This window comes from Dicentrarchus labrax, unplaced genomic scaffold, assembly GCF_905237075.1.
Source record: "Dicentrarchus labrax unplaced genomic scaffold, dlabrax2021, whole genome shotgun sequence".
NCBI classification, from domain to species: domain Eukaryota; kingdom Metazoa; phylum Chordata; class Actinopteri; family Moronidae; genus Dicentrarchus; species Dicentrarchus labrax.
The window spans coordinates 20,702,160-20,720,505 of NW_026136724.1; the positions used below are offsets into that span (position 1 = coordinate 20,702,160).

The 18,346-nt window shown below is 39.6% G+C and overlaps 2 protein-coding genes across 2 annotated transcripts; one reads left to right on the forward strand and one right to left on the reverse strand.

The window, feature by feature from the left end:
- Nucleotides 1–685: 685 nt before the first annotated feature.
- LOC127359205 (bestrophin-3) lies at nt 686–11,538 on the forward strand. Its single transcript, XM_051393072.1, has 14 exons — nt 686–955; nt 1,052–1,215; nt 2,592–2,686; nt 3,766–3,853; nt 4,334–4,479; nt 4,875–5,029; nt 6,482–6,559; nt 6,777–6,929; nt 8,250–8,330; nt 8,941–9,092; nt 9,414–9,504; nt 9,749–9,867; nt 10,007–10,282; nt 10,365–11,538. The coding sequence occupies exons 2-14, from the start codon at nt 1,064–1,066 to the stop codon at nt 10,750–10,752; spliced, it is 1,974 nt and encodes a 657-aa protein (XP_051249032.1). The 5' UTR covers nt 686–955; nt 1,052–1,063; the 3' UTR covers nt 10,753–11,538.
- Nucleotides 11,539–12,086: 548 nt separating this feature from the next.
- nots (nothepsin) lies at nt 12,087–17,988 on the reverse strand. Its single transcript, XM_051393084.1, has 9 exons — nt 17,792–17,988; nt 16,171–16,351; nt 15,362–15,479; nt 14,306–14,424; nt 13,804–14,003; nt 13,316–13,441; nt 12,841–12,985; nt 12,598–12,696; nt 12,087–12,306 (listed from the first exon to the last, which is right to left on the reverse strand). The coding sequence occupies exons 1-9, from the start codon at nt 17,851–17,853 to the stop codon at nt 12,130–12,132; spliced, it is 1,227 nt and encodes a 408-aa protein (XP_051249044.1). The 5' UTR covers nt 17,854–17,988; the 3' UTR covers nt 12,087–12,129.
- Nucleotides 17,989–18,346: the final 358 nt, after the last annotated feature.

Here is an 18,346-nt window from a genome sequence, read left to right on the forward strand (position 1 = left end):
ACCAAACATGTATACCATAATATTTCATTATAGAATTTACAACTATAATGTATACTTAATATAATTAAATTAATATAAAAATAAACAAAAGAAACGCGAAAAACCTGCAAAACAATTAAATTTATGATGTCTCCAATCGTCAAATATATAATATATATAATATAAACAAGAATAAAAGGAGGGTAATCTTTTAGGCCTAATGATTTTGTGAATAATTAAGTAAAGATGTTAACTTTAAATTAACTGAATGTAATTAGTACAATTAACTTAATTTACTCAAGTTACACAATAAATACCTGAGTAACTTCTACTCAAATCAAATTGTTGCTTAAATTAAAGTTAAAGTGAATAAACAAAAGCAAACTGGTTTGAGTTGAACTAACAAATCAGTGTATTAATTCTATTAATGGAGTTTATTTAATGTTTTTTTAATTATTAAAAGTGCAACCAAAATAAAAGTACTGATGCCAACGTGATTCTGGTGTGACCTCATGCTGTCACTGACTGCGTTTCTGTTTATACGTGTTTACCTCCGCGGCTATCTATGCCAACACACACACACACACACACACACACACACACACACACACACACACACACACACACACACACACACACACAGCTGAAACATGTCTACATTTAGCTCGCTGGATCATCAATACAACTCTGGACCTGCATGTGTGTGTGTGTGTGTGTGTGTGTGTGTGTGTGTGTGTGTGTGTGTGTGTGTGTGTGTGTGTGCCTGGCATTACTGGGCAACTGGACAGCATCATAGTGAGAGAAAGTGGGAGCGAGAGAGTATCAGAGAGAGAGAGAGAGAGAGAGAGAGACAGGGAGAGAGAGATGGAGGGGGAGGCGGTGGTTGGTTGGCATTTGGAAAAAACAAATCAGGAAAGAAGAAGCCTGATGGGAAGCACCGCAGAGGAAAAACAAAGACGTCTGTGAGGTTTTTTCTGTGAGTAAAACAACCACAATTATACTTTACCTTGATAACAACACTCATAATGTTACAGCAGTGTTTATGTTATTGTTATATATTATTTATTGTCAGGTTTGCGTCAGGATGACCGTCACATATTCCAGTAAAGTAGCAAACGCCACCTTCTTCAGCTTCCACCGGCTGCTGCTGCGCTGGAGAGGAAGCATCTACAAGCTGCTGTACCGAGAGTTCATCCTGTTCGCTCTGCTGTACACCGTGCTGAGCGTCGTATACAGGTCACACACACACACACACACACACATATAAACACACTGTGGGGGCATGTTTGCAGAGCGCATTATTACTACAGATATTTCCTTTAAAAAGCTGCATTGTAATTTATTTAGAGTTGGTTCAACTTTAAAATGTTGATTTGCTGAGTTGAATGAACTTAAGTTGAACTTTTAAAGTCATATTTGAGTTGTACAAGTAGTTGAATTAAGTTAAAGGTCCAGTGTGTAACATTATTTTATTTATTTGTTTGTTTAGTGGATTAAAGAGGCTCTAATGTCAGTTAGTGTATAATCACATTAATATAGGAGTCGTTGTGTTGGAGCACTGGTTCCCCACCTTTCATCCTTAAGGAAGCTCTTTTCTATCATTTAGTAAACTCAGTGACATATTTTGAAATTCTGAGCAGATTATTGCGTCAGAAAGTAGTTTTCCTGATTATTTTAGAGACAAACAGACTGTTTGTATTGTGTATTTATTATTTTTGAACAATCATACAAACTGAATCGTTTTTTTTTTTATGGGAAATTTAGTCAAGAAGGCCTAACGAGCCCCCTGTTAAGCTTTTGCGACCCCAAGTGGGGGTCCCGACCCCCAGGTTGGGAAACACTGCTTTAGAATGAGCCTTTTACATCTATAAACACTGTGCAGTCCGCCATGTTTCTACGGTAGCCCAGAACGGACAAACCAAACACAGGCTCGTCTCACAGCCCCGTTCTCATTCCCAGGTCGTCAGGTACAGACGCGAGTGGTGTTCAGTTAGTTGCAATCTGATACTTCAGCACTAGATGCCACTAAATCCTGCACACTGGTCCTTTAACTGAATTAGAAAACTTGTTAAAGAAACTTAAGATATTAATTAAGATATTGTTACACAATGAAGTTGTTATTGTTGGAGCTACTTAGTGAATTTATTAATATACTAACCTTCGTCGTGGTTGTTTTCGTCACTTTGGAAACAAACAACTGTGTTTAATTAACTTTAAATAAACATTATATTTATGTTAATTTAATGAGAAAAGATGATTTCACTAAATTACTGTGTGAATCTTTACAGTGTGGTTCTACTTTGTGCTTTTTCTGGCTGCTTATATTCTATATTTTTCTAATTTTCAGACAGAATAACAGTAAATTTATCTATGTTTGTGTATCAAAACGTGATCTTCCTCTTCCTCTGTGCCGTAGAGCTACAAACACACACCATGAACACACACAGTAGTAAATTCTGACTCAATCACACATTCACCGTCCTGCTGCCACAAATATTCACTAGAGCAACAAACGTGGATTCATAAATGGAGCCAGTACTTCAGATTCGTAGCTAAGTACTTTGCTTGAGTGGTTATTATTGATTGTGATGTCTGTGTCCTCTGTGCTGCAGGACCGTCCTCTCCGACCATCAGAAGAGGTTGTTCGAGAAACTCTCCATGTACTGTGATAAATACGCAGAACAGATTCCCGTCACCTTCGTTCTGGGTACGTCTCTCCGTTTACTCACTACAGCCGTACGCTCACAGGACCACAGCTCGGGGCTGAGTCAGCTCGGTACCGCTGTCGTCAAACTGTCCGGAGGTTGTGTTCACTGGGAGGCTGCTGAGCCCCGTTCAGTTGCACACTAACAGCAGCTACATTAGCAGTTAGCGGAGTGGAGGCAGTTTCACCCAAATCACTGATAAAGTTGTTTTCATACTTTTTTACGAGCGATAAAGTTGTGTTTTTATACTTTTTACTGAGCGATAAAGTTGTTTTTATCCTTTTTACGAGCGATAAAGTTGTGTTTGTGTACTAGTGAAACATTACATAACTAACTTATGATAGTAGTAATAGTTGAAAGATAATCTGTCTCATTATCTGTCTCATTATCTGACAGATGCTTAATGGTCTACAGATTACAGACTTGCAGATTCACAGGGGATCAAAGAACACAGTCGGTGTTATTATTAATAATCACAGGAGCAGCCGGGCTAATATTAGTCTTCTGAGAACAGGGGTTAACACTCAGCCCCACCGACTGACTGACAGTGTCTGTATTTAGTTTAACTGCTTTCACTTACTATAAGAGCACTTATTCCACTACTGTTGAAGACTGAAAACTATCTAAAACTCTGAGTATAACTCTGCTTCCTGTTTGAGGAGCCACGGCAGGCCGACAGACAGGCTGTTTGGTTGCCTCATTAGCAGGCTGCTAATGGAAACAGATCATTAAAGAACAGATGGCTAAAAGCAGGATGAGTGTTTGTGTATCTGATCCCCCACCCTGATCCCCAATCAGTGGGAGCACACAGTGTCTATATGTTCCCAGGGTGCTATGTATATATATAGATATATATATTCACTCATTATATTTTAATCAGCCCTGACCAACAAATCCAATGTTTCCTCAACTTTAAAAGAAACATAGAAAATACATCCATACAAAACCGATTTAAGCAAGCTGATTCCCCCAACTTGTAGTCTTAATGCTAAGTAGAGTGGAGTTTGGAGTGAAGCTGCTATGATGAAGTTTTATTTGTGTGAATTAATATGAATTTAGTGAAAATGTTGATGTGTTTTAGGTTTTTATGTGACTCTGGTGGTGAATCGATGGTGGAATCAGTTTGTTAACCTGCCCTGGACGGACCGACTCATGTTCCTCATCTCCAGGTAAACTCTAACTTATAAAGTCATTCTATTATTGATTTTTTTCCAATGTGGCTTCTTACATGGTCTTAAACTGATGCCATTGTTCCAGCAGCCCGTTATTCGAAAAAACTGAGTCTGAAAAATATCTGATCTGAACACTCTGGTGTCATCAATCAATGTATGTAGCTGACATAACTAAGGTACTTATTTCAAGCCAAACTGAACTATTACTAAACCTAACCAAGTAGTTTTGATGCCTGAACCTACTGAACTAAACTGCAACTTCGGAGCGTTGATCAGGCCCCCAAAAAATTAGCCCGATGTGACCCGAGTCCATCCTACAGCAGCCCAAACCGAAATTGGGTTAATCTGGGTTCAGGTAGAGAATATAAACTCTACTTAAGAGCTGTGGGCTTTTGTTTTTGTCCCACAGAAGGAGTACGTTGTTCATGTAGACACACAGTGTGATTTATGTCATCATGTTTCCTCTGCCTGCTCCAGCTGTGTTCAGGGTAAAGATGAATATGGCCGCCTGCTGCGCCGGACGTTAATACGCTACGTTAACCTCACATCGCTCCTCATCTTCCGCTCCGTCAGCACGGCCGTCTGCAAACGCTTCCCGACCATGGACCACGTGGTCGAGGCAGGTGAGAGCGTTGCAGATTGAAGGAAACTTTATTACTGAGACTATATGTGAACAATATCTACAGTATTATTTTGTGTGTAACTGAACTGTCAATGCTGAAGTGCGGAAAGTCAGATGGTGTTCAGCTCCTTCCCGGCTGTTCTTCTTCCTTCCTGTAACTGTATGATCTGGCCCTGGGGATTGGCTCATTATCAGCCAATTAGAGAAGGACTCTGCTGCAGGAGAGCGGAGAGGATTGTGATTACCTGCGTGTCTGATCCCTCTCTCAGACTGCGACGCAACGTAATCCTAAAGTGAAATAACAGATCCGTTTTAGAGCCAAGAAAAATGAATCAGACTTCATCAGGGATAAAACACTGATTACTGGTTTTAAATAATCCGTCTGCCCTTCTGCAGGTTTTATGACTCCGGAGGAGAGGAAGGTGTTTGAGAACATCCGCTCTCCTCACCTGAAGTACTGGATTCCTGTCGTCTGGTTCTCCAACTTGGCGTCTAAAGCTCGACAGGAAGGACGCATCCAAGACAGCATCGACCTGCAGAACATTCTCAATGTGACACATGGGATTACAATAAACCTTTTATATTCTGCCTCAAAACATGAATGTATAGATATTCAGAGGGTGGGAAACCTTAACAGGAAAAAAATAGTCAAACAGTGAAATAAAAAGAACACATTTCCCTAATTCTGTCATATAAAACTGGATTTAACCGTTAGCTAGTGGGTAGCTAGCAGAGCAAATTATACAGTGGAGAATTTATTAATTTAAGTCTTGTCCTTAAGATCCTTTACTCGGGTAAAAGTATAATATTACACCGTAAAAATAATTAAAAGTCCTGCACTGAAACATTACATAAAGCAGCTACGAGGAACTTATATTTTGTGTTGATTCTGGCGCCCCCTGTGGACAAAGGCGGTAATGTTTCTACCGCCTTGTTTCATTGATTTCAAGGGGAATCCGACCCGGTCGCAGACATTAAGAATAACTATATATAAATATCCGATCTTCTCTCTTATTTGTTTATGTAGGTCGCCATCAGGATTAAATTAAAACTGTTTCATTACCAGTAAAATCTCCTTGTAGTACATTTAAGTAAAAGTATAATCAGTAAAACGTAGTTAAAGTGTTTAACTGTTACTGTTGTGCAATTATATATTATATTATTAGATTATCACTCATGCATTAATAAGTTAAAGCAAGATTTTACTATTGTAGTTGGTTCAAAATTATTAGAATTATTATTAAAATAATTCAAAGTAAAAGCAGCAAATCTTCACATTTGAGCTCGAGCCGTGGAAGGAAACAATTCTCAAAATAGTTGCCAATCAATTTTCTAATTGATTAATGGACTAATTGTTTCAGGTGTACTTGTATAAACTATTGGGTAGTTTAATTTATAACAAAAAAATCTCATCATATGTTTTTAGAGCCAAAATTTAATTTGTAAAGTAATTAAAGTAAAACGTTTCCTAATATTTGTACTTAAGTAAATGTACTTATAGTCCTCCATGAACCGGCAGTCCTGTATGTGCTGTATTCGCTAAGCCACGCCTACCTTTGAGCGATCCAATCACATGTTCTGAACTTGATTTAACTCCGCCCACATATTCTACTTCACTACGTCACATTAATGACAGTAAAAAACTTTGACTGTGACCTGAAGGGCACCTGTGCCGCCTGTAAGAGGGCTAAACAGAAGCACTCTGAGGCTCGAGGGTCCCTCTGGTGTCACATTAGCACCAAACTGCAGCACTGGAGTGTCCCATTAGGTTACAAACAGATCCTGTCAAACAGAAAATGGCACTTATGCAGCCGCACTTAAGAGTCTAAATCCCTGTTAGTGAATGACCGCATAAACCAGACATGTAGGTAACGCGACACCCGGCTTTCTCCCGAAGGGCGGGTGGGGCCGTTCTTCCAATCAGCACGGAAATTTGGGTTTGGTGATCGCTGCCAAACCGGCGTCCCTACTGACTCTTTGTGTCTCTGTGTGTCTCTCTTCAGGAGATGAATCTGTTCAGGACTTGGTGCGCGACTCTTTTCGGCTACGACTGGGTCGGCATCCCGCTGGTTTACACACAGGCCTGTCTCTCTGTTCCCTGTCTCACATCTGTCACCATAACATGTTTAAAACGGATGTAACTGTAGCTCATCTAATCACATCAGTAATCATCTTCCATCATTACTGTAACCCAATCAGTGCTCTGAGTCTCCCACACAGACAGACAGAGGGAGGGATGTACAGTAAAAGTCTCTCTCTCTCTCTCTCTCTCTCTCTCTCTCTCTCTCTCTCTCTCAGGTCGTCACTTTGGCCGTCTACACCTTTTTCTTCGCTTGTCTGATTGGTCGTCAGTTCCTCGACCCCGGCCGAGGTTACCAAGGCCACGACCTCGACCTCTACGTCCCCGTCTTCACCCTGCTGCAGTTCTTTTTCTACTCCGGCTGGCTTAAGGTGCATATGTTTCTGAATATAAACAAATCCAACACAAACAGAACGAAACCAACAACCTGTTAGTGCGTCTGTCAGTACTTTTCTGACTTCCTGTCTGTCGCTCTCAGCTTCAAAGCAGCGTCAACTTTTCTGACTGGGGTGGAGCAACTGATTTATGCACTGGTGGCATGAAGTTTCGTGTCTCAGTTTTCCAATTTATATAATTTCAGTACAGTTTAGGGACCCCAGAATGCAGAAATATTCAGATACACAAACACATTCATACCACCTGTAAAAAACTGCTAACATGCCACCATAAAACGAGACACTAGACACGCCCCTGACTTCAAGGTTCATTGGTTCGAATCTGATGTATCCGAAAACACATAGTTCTTTATTATTGTAATAAAACAGAGTCAAGCCTAGTATCCTAGTGCACTGGAATATATTGGTATATATATGGTTGTCTGTAAATAAACAGCTTTACTTGAACTTAGCTTAATTTTCCAAAGTTCACACACCTCCAGTTGACTGTACAGTTCTCCTACACACTTTTAAAGACCTTTAAAAACACCTATTTTACGTCCATACTGGCAAAAAAAAGTATGAAGGAAAATCTGTATTGGTTCCATTATTTTGTTTAGTACACGATCAATACAGTTAACTTCCATCAATCCAATACAATCAATTTTTTATATTTTAATACATATTTAAGACATTTCAAGGCCTGAAATCTTTTTTCTTTTTTTTTCAGCTTTACTGTCTTGTAATAATGTAGTTGACAAAAAAAAATTGTTTTAAGAAATCTAGTTACAAAACCGTATATGTTTATTGGTTGACAAAAACTGGGCTACTTGAAAAACTGTGTATGTTGACAAGTTTATGATAATTTCTTGGATTACCTGCAAGCACAAGAAGCTCGTCAGACAAGAGAAATTATCTTTGTACACTGATGTTCAAATTGGATCTTAGGAAAAGAGTTTAAGTTACAAAGATCAGTTGTCATTTGTTATCTGAAATGCCTGATGAAGTATTCAATACAGCAAAATAATCAATATATCACATTTGAACATTTCTATTCTAGTCAATCCTGTTGAGACATAAACAGGCACGTGGTTGACCTTTAACTGTTTTACTGATATATATAACTCACCATATAAAGTTATTAATAACTTACTTGATGGACATGAGCCAGAGAGCCACAAGTAGTGGGACTAAAGATTTAAAGTTGGTCCTGTGTGTCGCACTAAAAGAAAGGGTCAGAAAAATCCCAACTTGTGCGTGAAGTCATGTCTTTACAGTGAGTCTGAATACCAAATATGATTTGTGCCCTGTTGTTAGGTAGCGGAGCAGCTGATTAACCCGTTCGGAGAGGACGACGATGACTTTGAAGCTAACTGGATCATCGACAGGAACCTTCAGGTCAGTGAGGTTTAAAAACTCTTGACATGTTCAGGTTTTACCGTCTAGGCCAGTAGAAACCCATTCATCCAGATAGGGCTTCCACTGTTCCAGCTATGTTACAGCAGTTCTATTGACTGATGGTGTTAGCCTCGTTCCAGACATCTTTAAGTGTTCAAATAATTCTGGTGTTGTGCTCTATCATGTCCCCTGGTTGGAGAAACTGACAGGGACATCATCTTCGTACCGAGTTAGCTAACTATGTAACTACATTCTTGAGGAATAACAGAAGAATTGCAGAAACTTGCAGAAATAACTCTAAAATCAGCATGTTTCTTTGATTAATGAAAAAAAATACTCCTTGCTACTGATTGGTAAGGGCAAAACTTAACAAATTGGCCCCCTGAATGAATAAAGTGAATGAGCTTAAAGGTCCAGTGTGTAGGATTTAGTGGCCAACCAACTGAAACCTGTTGACTCAACCAAGCGCGAAGGGGAAACTATGGTGGCGGCGAAACTCCAAACTCTGTAAATAAAAACGTCTCATTCTAAAGTAACAAAAACACAACTATTCTTATTTTCAGGTGATTATAAACTAATGTCATCACTTCCTGTTAAACTGTCCCTCCAGGTGTCTCTGCTGGCTGTAGATGAGATGCACATGAACCTGCCTCATATGACTAAAGACATGTACTGGAACGACAGCGAGGCACGTCCTCCGTACACGCTGGCTGCTGCCGACTACTGCATCCCTTCATTCCTCGGTTCTACCACCGACATGGGGTCAGCATACACAGACACATATCTGTGTCACAACATATTACAAACTGAACTTCCATCGAACACACTGATTTGCTAAAGTCAATTATGTAACCCTCTTAGGTTATTATTGCAACTGTTACTCAGGGAGACGTTTGAACTTGTGTCTTAATTTTAATGTTTGAAGGAATTCAATTATCATGAATGTATTTAGCAGCCCAAGTGTAGCTCAGTGGGTAAAGTTATCTCAAGCCAGGGTTCAGTAACGTATTGTGACTGGCTGTTGGATAAATAGTTAAAGTTCAATCAGCAAAATGAAAAACTTTTGTCCAATGTCTCTTCCAGACTGTCTGATATCCTGCAGTTCGATGATGCTGATGTTTGCGACAATCGTCCACGTTATCAGGACCCTATTTTTGCTTCACGCCAAGAATCGGTATGTTTTTTATTATCTGTGTCAAATATGTTTTTAGCCCTGTATAATTGTTTTTCAGTCAATAAGCGGGCTATTGAAAACACCACTTAACAAACAGGATTGTACAGCTTAGGTAGAGGTATGTGCTCTGAGTTCTGGAGAGTCCTGAATGGAAGAAGACAGCTTTCCAGGGAAAGAGAGTATACAGATTTTACTTTTACAGAATATAAATGTATATTTTTAGTCACATTTTTTATGTTTGTAGGTTCTAGGTCGAGTTCGCCGACTGCTGAGTGTTCAGGAGCCTCCTGACCTCCGACCTCCTCGACCCATTTTCAAACGACACAGCAGTGACGCAACAGGAAGCTTCTTCCCAGACTTCAGGTACAGAATTGCTCCATTTAAAGTACTAAAGGCAGATTTCAGTGACACCTGGTATGTTATTGGGCAGCAAGGTGGCTCAATGGTTAACAGTCTGCGTTGGTCAAACAGTTGGTCTTTCTGACACTGTCAATCCATCCAGGGTCCATCCACGTTCAGAGGACATGGGTCCACCCTCTTCCTTGGTCATGCCCCCCTCTGCCATGGACACCCTGTCCACCTTAAGGGAAGTCAGCAGCAACCCTCCATCCCCTGAAAGCTCACCCTCTTCTGTTTTCCCCCGGCTCGTCGTCAGCCCACCGTTGTCCGGTGACGTCTGTCACAACATGGATTCTTCTGGCAATGGTGAAGCAGCAAAACCTCAGAATGGACTGGATCCCTCCCCGACTGAGGAGACACTGAGCTTGGATACCCAAAGGTAATTTATTGGCTTTCTGATCAAAGAGTCATGATCCATAATGAAACTTGTCATTCTTGTGACTCATTGTTTGTATTTCCAGGACCGGTTCCTCAGTCTGTTGCTCCCCCACCCAGCTGGGACCCAAGGAATTTCGCTGGACAACACAACAAGTCCAGAATCGCCCACCAACCCGGCTACGGGGGCGCCAGTTCTCCCTCCAGTTCTCCAGGCAGACGTCCAAAGGGTCGGTTCGCAGCCTACCGAGCCCCAAGGCTCTTGGAAGGCGAAGACGAGGCCTGGCTCGATTCCAATCCCGACGATCACCTGGTCCACCTACCGACACTCTGCAGCTCCCTGACCCTGAGTACGACCACGAATTCCAGGGAATGGCAGGGACCGAGGACGACGACAAAGAAGTAACCAACAACAGCAAAAACCCAAACTCCGAATCACAGAGCTTGGAAAAAAATGAGAACAACTCACAGTAACATAATATTGCTCAAACAGAGCCAATCTCTGAGCTGATAATGACATTACCCAACAAGAGAAGTCACAACTTTGACTAAAAGGAAAGTTGATTTGAACCAAGAAATGCTTAGAAAACTCCGGCTCCTTAAGTGGTCTCTTTAAGACTGGAGTTACAGCTTTGTCACTGAAGACAAACCCAAACCCTAAGATGGTACTGCAAAGAACACAAAAGACACAAAAGAATCTGAATACTGGTAATCAACTCTTAAGCTTAAAAAATGGGCAACTTGGGCAAAGGTGGTAAAAGCAAGCAACCACTGCCACAAATGAGGCTGATATTTTTCTTCTATTTTCTTAATAGAAGAATAACTCACATTAAAAGAAGTGAAAACAGCCACCAAGAGCTGAACCTGTTCTGGAAGAAATGTGTGTTTTTATTTCTAGAGAAACGTTGGCGGTGTTCGCACTCACTTCAATTCAGTCAATGTTTTCTAGGATGTCATCTAGTGGCCATTAGAGGAACTGCAGCTGAACAAACTTCAGCTTTGGCTCCAACTGTGGTGACTGCTGATTAAATAAAGTACTCAGGATTACTGACTGGACTTTAGAGGTTTCTAGAAGAAACTCTTTTCTAGCACAGAATCTTCTGTCTTCATGTGATAACAGTTACTGTATATTTGTCTGTTTTTGTAAATGTAACTGAAGTAATGATTATACAGTATCTGTTGCTGCTGCTGAATCACCAAAAACTGTACTTTTTTAAATAAAAAGTTGTGACTGACTTGTCAATGGGTCACCAAAAAGGATGTGGTTGCCATACGTCTCTAAATGCTTCACTCAATAGAAACTGTCTCTCAGTTTTTGTTTCTAAAATTGGATGTAAGTTTAGAAAACCTTCATTGCAGAGCACTTTCAAAGTCTTTAGGGCGGTCACATGTGGAAGTTGTATGCTTGTCAACATCTTCGTACAATCTAATGTTGCTTAGGACATCTAGTTTCAATGTCTAAAAAAGCTTTGTGTTACAAATCGATGTGCTATAGCCAGTTTGTTTCACCACTACATTGTTTCATGTAAGACGTGTCCTTGAAGTATGGGGTGTACGTTTGTTAGCAGCCGTGCTCGCTACCATTCAAGCTACTATTTTGCATTTAGAAACCCCCAGATGATTGGTCGGCGCTAACATCTCCAATCATCTGGTATCACATGACTAGATTCTCAAAAAATTACAAAATAGGTCAGAGAATGATTGATATTTGAAGAACAATGCTGATAGCTTGTTGCAAATGAGTGCCATTTGTGTTGGTGCCTTTGCAAGAATTACAAAACGCTGTTACGGTCTTCGTAATTGTATAGTATTTATTGATCATACAGTTGTCAGCTACTGATGACCGATCGCTCAGTCTTCGGTTGGGTGCTTAGCACGGGCAAAGCCGACTTGGTCCTGTCCTCTGTCGAAGATGCTGTAGAACTCTGTCAGGAAAACATCTCCCAGAATCCACAGAGGACCTTCGGAGGAAACAATGTCCACAGCTTGAAAACCACTGAAACACAACTCCCTGTCGCCAAGCATTTCCTGGAGATAGAGAGAGAGACAGAGAAAGGGCGACATTTCAGTATCATACTGTGTATTTATGTTAAAGCTTATTTGACATGTGAAACATAAAAAATATAGCTAAACGAATGATTGTTTTTCTCAGTACTTTTTGATTCGAAACATTTGACAGTGACATACTTCCCTACGACAGCCAATGTTTTCTGAAAAACATCTCTGAGATAAACCCTATGTGCTAACAATGTCAAGAGGCAGCAGCTAAAGACAAGCTAAAGAAGACAAAGCTTGGACAGAATGACAAACTTTCCTCACCTTCCTAACGTAGTGCTCAGCAGTCAGTGTGTACTCTGTTCCTCCCAGGATGAACGTCACATGAGGCAAACTGGACAACCTTGCACAGTCGATAAAGAACTGTAACAGATTTAAGCAAAAGTAGAATTCAGTTTTAATTTATGTACTGTTTTCTATTTTTCTAAGTTTTAAGTATTATCCAGAAATGTCTTATTTACTGTTAGACATAAGATTTAGATAGCACAATTAGATTTTTTTTTTAACCTCTCCTATGTTTGTGGGTGTGGCTCCAATCAACTGCTGAAGGGTGAGGATGTCATTGGTCGGCCCGGCGATAAGGGAGGTTCCAGTGTCAACAATCGCCTGGCAACCACGTGGACAGAACGAATTCACACCCTGCACCGCCACACTGAAACATACACAGAGATATACGTTTACATACGTTTGCAAGTTTTTATATTACCTTTAGGAATACATCTCCTTACAAAGATACATTAAAACCTTTCCAAGTGAGGGCATTTTTCTGTTTCACCTTATTTAAAGAGTAACTGCACACTGTCTTATAATCCTGCTTGGACTACCATCTAGTGGTTGCTGCAACACAACACAACTGGGATGTGGACATTTTTGAAAATTATCACTTGTTGCTAGTACAAGGACAGGACTTCAACTTGGGGTTAAGAGTACGTTGATGAAATCATTAGTTACACAGAATCACAATATTAAAAATGTGGGAAACCTGTCCATCTTAATCTGCCAGTATCCCTTAGCAGTCACAGGGAGCCAGTTGATTGGTCCTGTATACAACTCCTCGTCTGCTCCACCAAGCACTAGTTCACCTTCTAGGTTGCTGCTACTTGTTTTCCTGCAAGGACAAAAGAACAAGTTCAAAGAACAAATTGCAATTTATTTTCTGTTTATGGTCAGTAAAGGACCTCAAACCCTTCATTATCACACCACTAATGAGGATGTTGAATTCCCAGAGTCCTCTGAACCCTCCTGGGACTGTGAAATCCTGGAAACCCCTATAATACTTTCCTGGATCCCTTGTGACCAAATGTCTTAAACCATGTCCTGAGAGTCAGCAAGTTGTTAATCCACCCAAATACTAAACTATACTTCTAAAACACAGAAAACATCTTGGAGCTCGCAGTATGAATGCTTGAAAACAGACAAACTTGTGAGTCTTGGCTTTAGTCTGGAAAAAAAAAAACGGTGAAGTCGCACCTGCTGAGGTAGAAGGAGAAGACAGGCTCCTTCACCGTCTTCTGCGCCATCATATTGTCAAAAACAGGGTTTCCAAGGATCTCTGCCAGAGACGGGTAACCCATCCCCAGGACACCATCGAACCTCGCTATTACAAATGCGCCACCAGGCTCGTAGACTGACTCCCCAAACTCTTGGTTCACGACAGGCAGACCCGCAACCTGGACCAGAAGACAAAGGATTACAGAATATTACACAACAGAATACTTCTTTAGCTTCTACATGGGGTCAAAACAAATCTTTAAAGATTTGAGAAGATTTTATTCTCCTGTTAGGAATTGTGGGTAACATCAATGTCTGATTGCCCACAAACCCTTACACGTTCGAGGTTTCTTGAAGTTGGTTTGGTATGATCTTAATAAAGTGGTGTGGCATCAAGTGCAGTTTGAGATCCCTGGTCTTAACTATTTGGCCAACAGGATACCCCAAATTCACATTTTTTGGAGAGTATAATAGAAAGGACCTTCAGTGTGTCTCTGGCCATGACTCCCAGCAGGTGTCCCGATCCGTAGTGAATCCCAAACATTCGACCATCATGATGGAATGAAGTTGACTCAAATGCCCTGAAACGCCTGTGTGACGCTGTGAACACACACACACACACACACACACACACACACACACACACGTGGTTTACATCACTTCAGAGAACATTACACAGACTTCAATTCGTGGAGACTTACCAAAACCATAACACCTACTTGACTACCCCTAACCTAAACCTAAGGTTACATCAGTGTTTCCCAACCTCAACGGGGGGGTCACGTGGCCTTCTTGATTGTAAGGGGTGTAAGTAACTTTAAGAACTATACACAGTAGGCCTATATCTTAGCATTTGGTTCATTACTGTGAAGAAAAGTAAATTAAATTGTTATTTTAAAGTTTAGATTTTATTTAGGATCCAATCTTTTAAGACCTGACTACAAGTTATATTCACTGAGCCTTCACTCTCTCATAAACAGCCTTGTCCTGCATTAGAAAACAACCAATGAGCTAATATGAATTGTATAGAAAGTAAGGAAAATAAGGAAATATTCTGCTCAAAATGCATCCAAATAACTTGTTTTAAAAAACATCCTTCTGTTCCTGTTACTATTTGGGTTAATTGTACAGTTTTTAAAATATCCATAAAATATGTCACTTAGTCAGTTAACCAAATGATAAAAAAGGGGTCCCTTTAGGAAAAAGGTTGGGAACCACTGATCTACATTATGGTGACTGGCATTTTGTCCCCAAAAGGAAGTAGAGGCCCCACAATGTGACTGTGTAAACAGATTTATGTCCTACAACATCAGTAATACACACAGACCTTGAACTTCTTATCACAGTCAGGAACACATTAAACCATACTGTCATGTTGTCCTGACCCACAAACACAACTCTTATAAAATATTTATACAAAGTCAAACACTTGGATGAGTTGTGTACTGTAGTGTTATATTGTCTTGTGAGTAGTGCAGCGTGTGTGTGTGTGTGTGTGTGTGTGTGTGTAGTGTTGTGTAGTGTAGTGCTCGGGTACCACAGGCTTGGCTGACGCAGTAGGAGGACGGCACCCAGAGGTCGGCTGAGCCGGTGTCAAAAACCACAGAGAAGTTCTGCTCCGGAGTCCCCAAAGTAATTTCACCATAATACTGAGCCTGACAAACAACACAGACACAATGGAAGTCTATAGCACAACAAACAAAACAAACAAATAAACGTGGTGTTATGAGAAATGGTTGCTGGTTGGATGCCTGACTTAATACTCATAAACTCAAGCACATAAAGCCGGTGTGTGTAGGAATACAAACTTTAATACTTTGGTGCCACCTGTGGTAGTATCAAGAACGACACTGTCCCACACAACACAGTTATAATAGTTAACAAAAAACTAAACTTAAAACCAAAACTAGGTGTTAAGTTAACTGAAATAAAAATAGAAATATACAGACAATGGCGTTGGTTCATATGTTTGAGACTGAACTATTCTTCTATATACTTCTTAAATCATGAAGTCCCTCACAAATACCCCTCATATTATAATAAAACTGACGTTGAAACTAGAAAAAAACTAAATGAAATGTAAACATTTTAAACCTAACTTAAACTAAACTGAATTAGAATTGAAATTAGAAATGAAAATTACAAAAAAACAGTGTCTAACTAAAAATATCACTGCAAAATATAATAAATCTATAAATATAGAAAAATATATATAGAAAAACTAAATACATTTTTAAAAATAAAAGTACTTTATAGCGAGAAATACCCTGAAAACAGTGATATAGTCGTGGAAAATAATCATTTTATAGTCTCAAAGAAAACGTTGAACACTAAGTTTGTTCTCACATCCATGTAGTTGTACATCTTCTCACTGGAGCGTCCGAGCCGCAGTGACGGTGTGCCCGGCGGGAAGCACTGAGCGTAGTGCCGGTTAAACATGTCGGGACGGTGATTCTTCAGGAACTCGTGCAGCCGGCCGTCAGCTCGCAGCTGAGTGCGAATCGAGTTCATCCGCCTCAGAGGGATCCTGGGAAGGTGACATTTTAATATCTGGGGTTAAAATGTTAGTGTCCCATTGATTCATTTCTTAAAGGAATAATTAAATATTTTTCTACGATTTTAGGTGAGAAATAGTCAACGCAGTAATGAGCGGATTCATATTTGAGTTTCTCGTCTTGTCAATCCCAAGATAGCCTTGTAAGTCAAGTAAAAAGTAAAAAAACATAATATTCTGGCAGCTGGGCACCAAAAAATACTATAAAATAACATATATATTATATTATATTACAATAATTATTGCTGTTTCACAGATAAAAACTGCATTTTGACAATTTACCAATGCTTCCCAACACTTATAAAAAAACATTTATTCACCGTTTTTTGTTCCATAACATAACACAACTTCCATTATAATTAAGATATCTGTCAATTTACAAACAAATCCATGTAAAATTACAGAACTGTGTAAAGTGTTTTTACAAATTTTACATCATTTTAGAAATGTATATACATAAATACATTAAACTTGAATTTAACAGTTAAATCTATTAAATAAACATTAAATATCTGTGAAAAAATTATAGATTTGCAAATGTATTTTAATCTTTTTATGCGAAAAAAGGGCATTTTCTTTTAAATAAGCAGTCATTTTTATGATTATTTACAGATTCTTCCCATTATTTTACATTAGAGATGTGAATTCGCAGGCTGTTTTTATAATTGTATTAATATTTCATTGTATTTAAAGATTTTCTTTAACAATGTAAATGGTTATGGTCTATTTTACTCTAAATGGGACCATCATTTACTAAACGAGGATTCAGTGTTGGCTTCACATCACAGACCCAATTATATACTGTCAGTGTTCGGGTTAGGTAACACTGAGTGGGACAGAACATGATTAACGTCTGTAAATACTGGTAACAAATATAAAAACATAAATATTATTTTAATTGTGATGAAAACTGGGATATTTGAGTATTTTACAGATATAGTCCGCAGCAAAAAAATCCACTTACCAGCACGTCTAAAGCTCACTAATTAATATATATTGTCTGTTAATCCACACAGAAAACAAACAGTGGGGTGTGTGTGTGTGTGTGTGTGTGTGTGTGTGTGTGTGTGTGTGCCAGGCTAGCTGTTTCCACTGTTTATGCTAAGCTAGGCTAACTGGTTGCTAGCTGGAGCTTCCTTTTTACTGCAGTGAGAGTGGTATTAACCTTCTCTTGGATAGAAAATGTTTTCCCTTACAGAAGAAAACTTCCAGGAAGAATTGAGCTTTGAAAACTTTTCTTAAATATTTTTTTTTTAGTGTGAAACAGATTCGACTCGAACTTTAAAGTGTTTCGGGACCCTGAGATGAAATTAAACTGTCAGTTAGCAGCTAAATCTCGAACTGCCGGTGGGTAAAGAAGTCGGCAGTTTCTGTAGTTGTACACTGATTTTAATGGAGGTTGTTTTTTCCTACCTGACCAGCGCTGAGCTCGTCCATGTCCACATCAACAGCACCACCAACACCAGCCTCAACATGTCTGTCTGTCTGTGAGTCTGTCTGTCTGTCAGACTGCTGGTTGGCACATGATGAGAAGTTTATCAGGATTCAGTGCTGCTCTGATTGGATCCAAGTCTCTGTGAAAATCCACCCCCAAAACTAACTTCTCCTTTAATTAAAAGTACAACTCAGAGGTAGTTTTTCTGTTTTATGCTCCTTTAACCTCGTTCTTAAATTTAAGATTCATCAGCAGTAATTTAAAGGTGCAGTGTGAAACATTTGAGAGGATTTATTGGCACAAATGGAAAATATCCGGTCTTATTGGGTAACTTCAGTCTGTTGACACTCTGAGGTCTCAGTCACTCTGACCCGACGAAGCAAACGGAGCCAACTCTGCATCACAACGAATAACATGAATACTTTATTTTCATAATAACTCTTCCTGTCTTCCTTTAGGGACGTCAGTCCAACACGCTGAGTCAAATACTTCAACAGTTACTGGAGGGATTGATATGAAACCTTCGTGATCAT

Excerpts from the sequence above, each read along its gene's own strand:
- LOC127359205 (XM_051393072.1), top strand. The coding sequence starts at position 1,064 with ATGACCGTCACATATTCCAGTAAAGTAGCAAACGCCACCTTCTTCAGC. Across the intron at positions 2,687-3,765 it reads TCCCGTCACCTTCGTTCTGG|GTTTTTATGTGACTCTGGTG; the intron begins GTACGTCTCTCC and ends GATGTGTTTTAG. Across the intron at positions 8,331-8,940 it reads TCATCGACAGGAACCTTCAG|GTGTCTCTGCTGGCTGTAGA; the intron begins GTCAGTGAGGTT and ends CTGTCCCTCCAG.
- nots (XM_051393084.1), bottom strand. The coding sequence starts at position 17,853 with ATGTTGAGGCTGGTGTTGGTGGTGCTGTTGATGTGGACATGGACGAGC. Across the intron at positions 15,480-16,170 it reads AGATGTACAACTACATGGAT|GCTCAGTATTATGGTGAAAT; the intron begins GTGAGAACAAAC and ends GTTGTTTGTCAG. Across the intron at positions 12,697-12,840 it reads CACCCACAAACATAGGAGAG|TTCTTTATCGACTGTGCAAG; the intron begins GTTAAAAAAAAA and ends AATCTGTTACAG.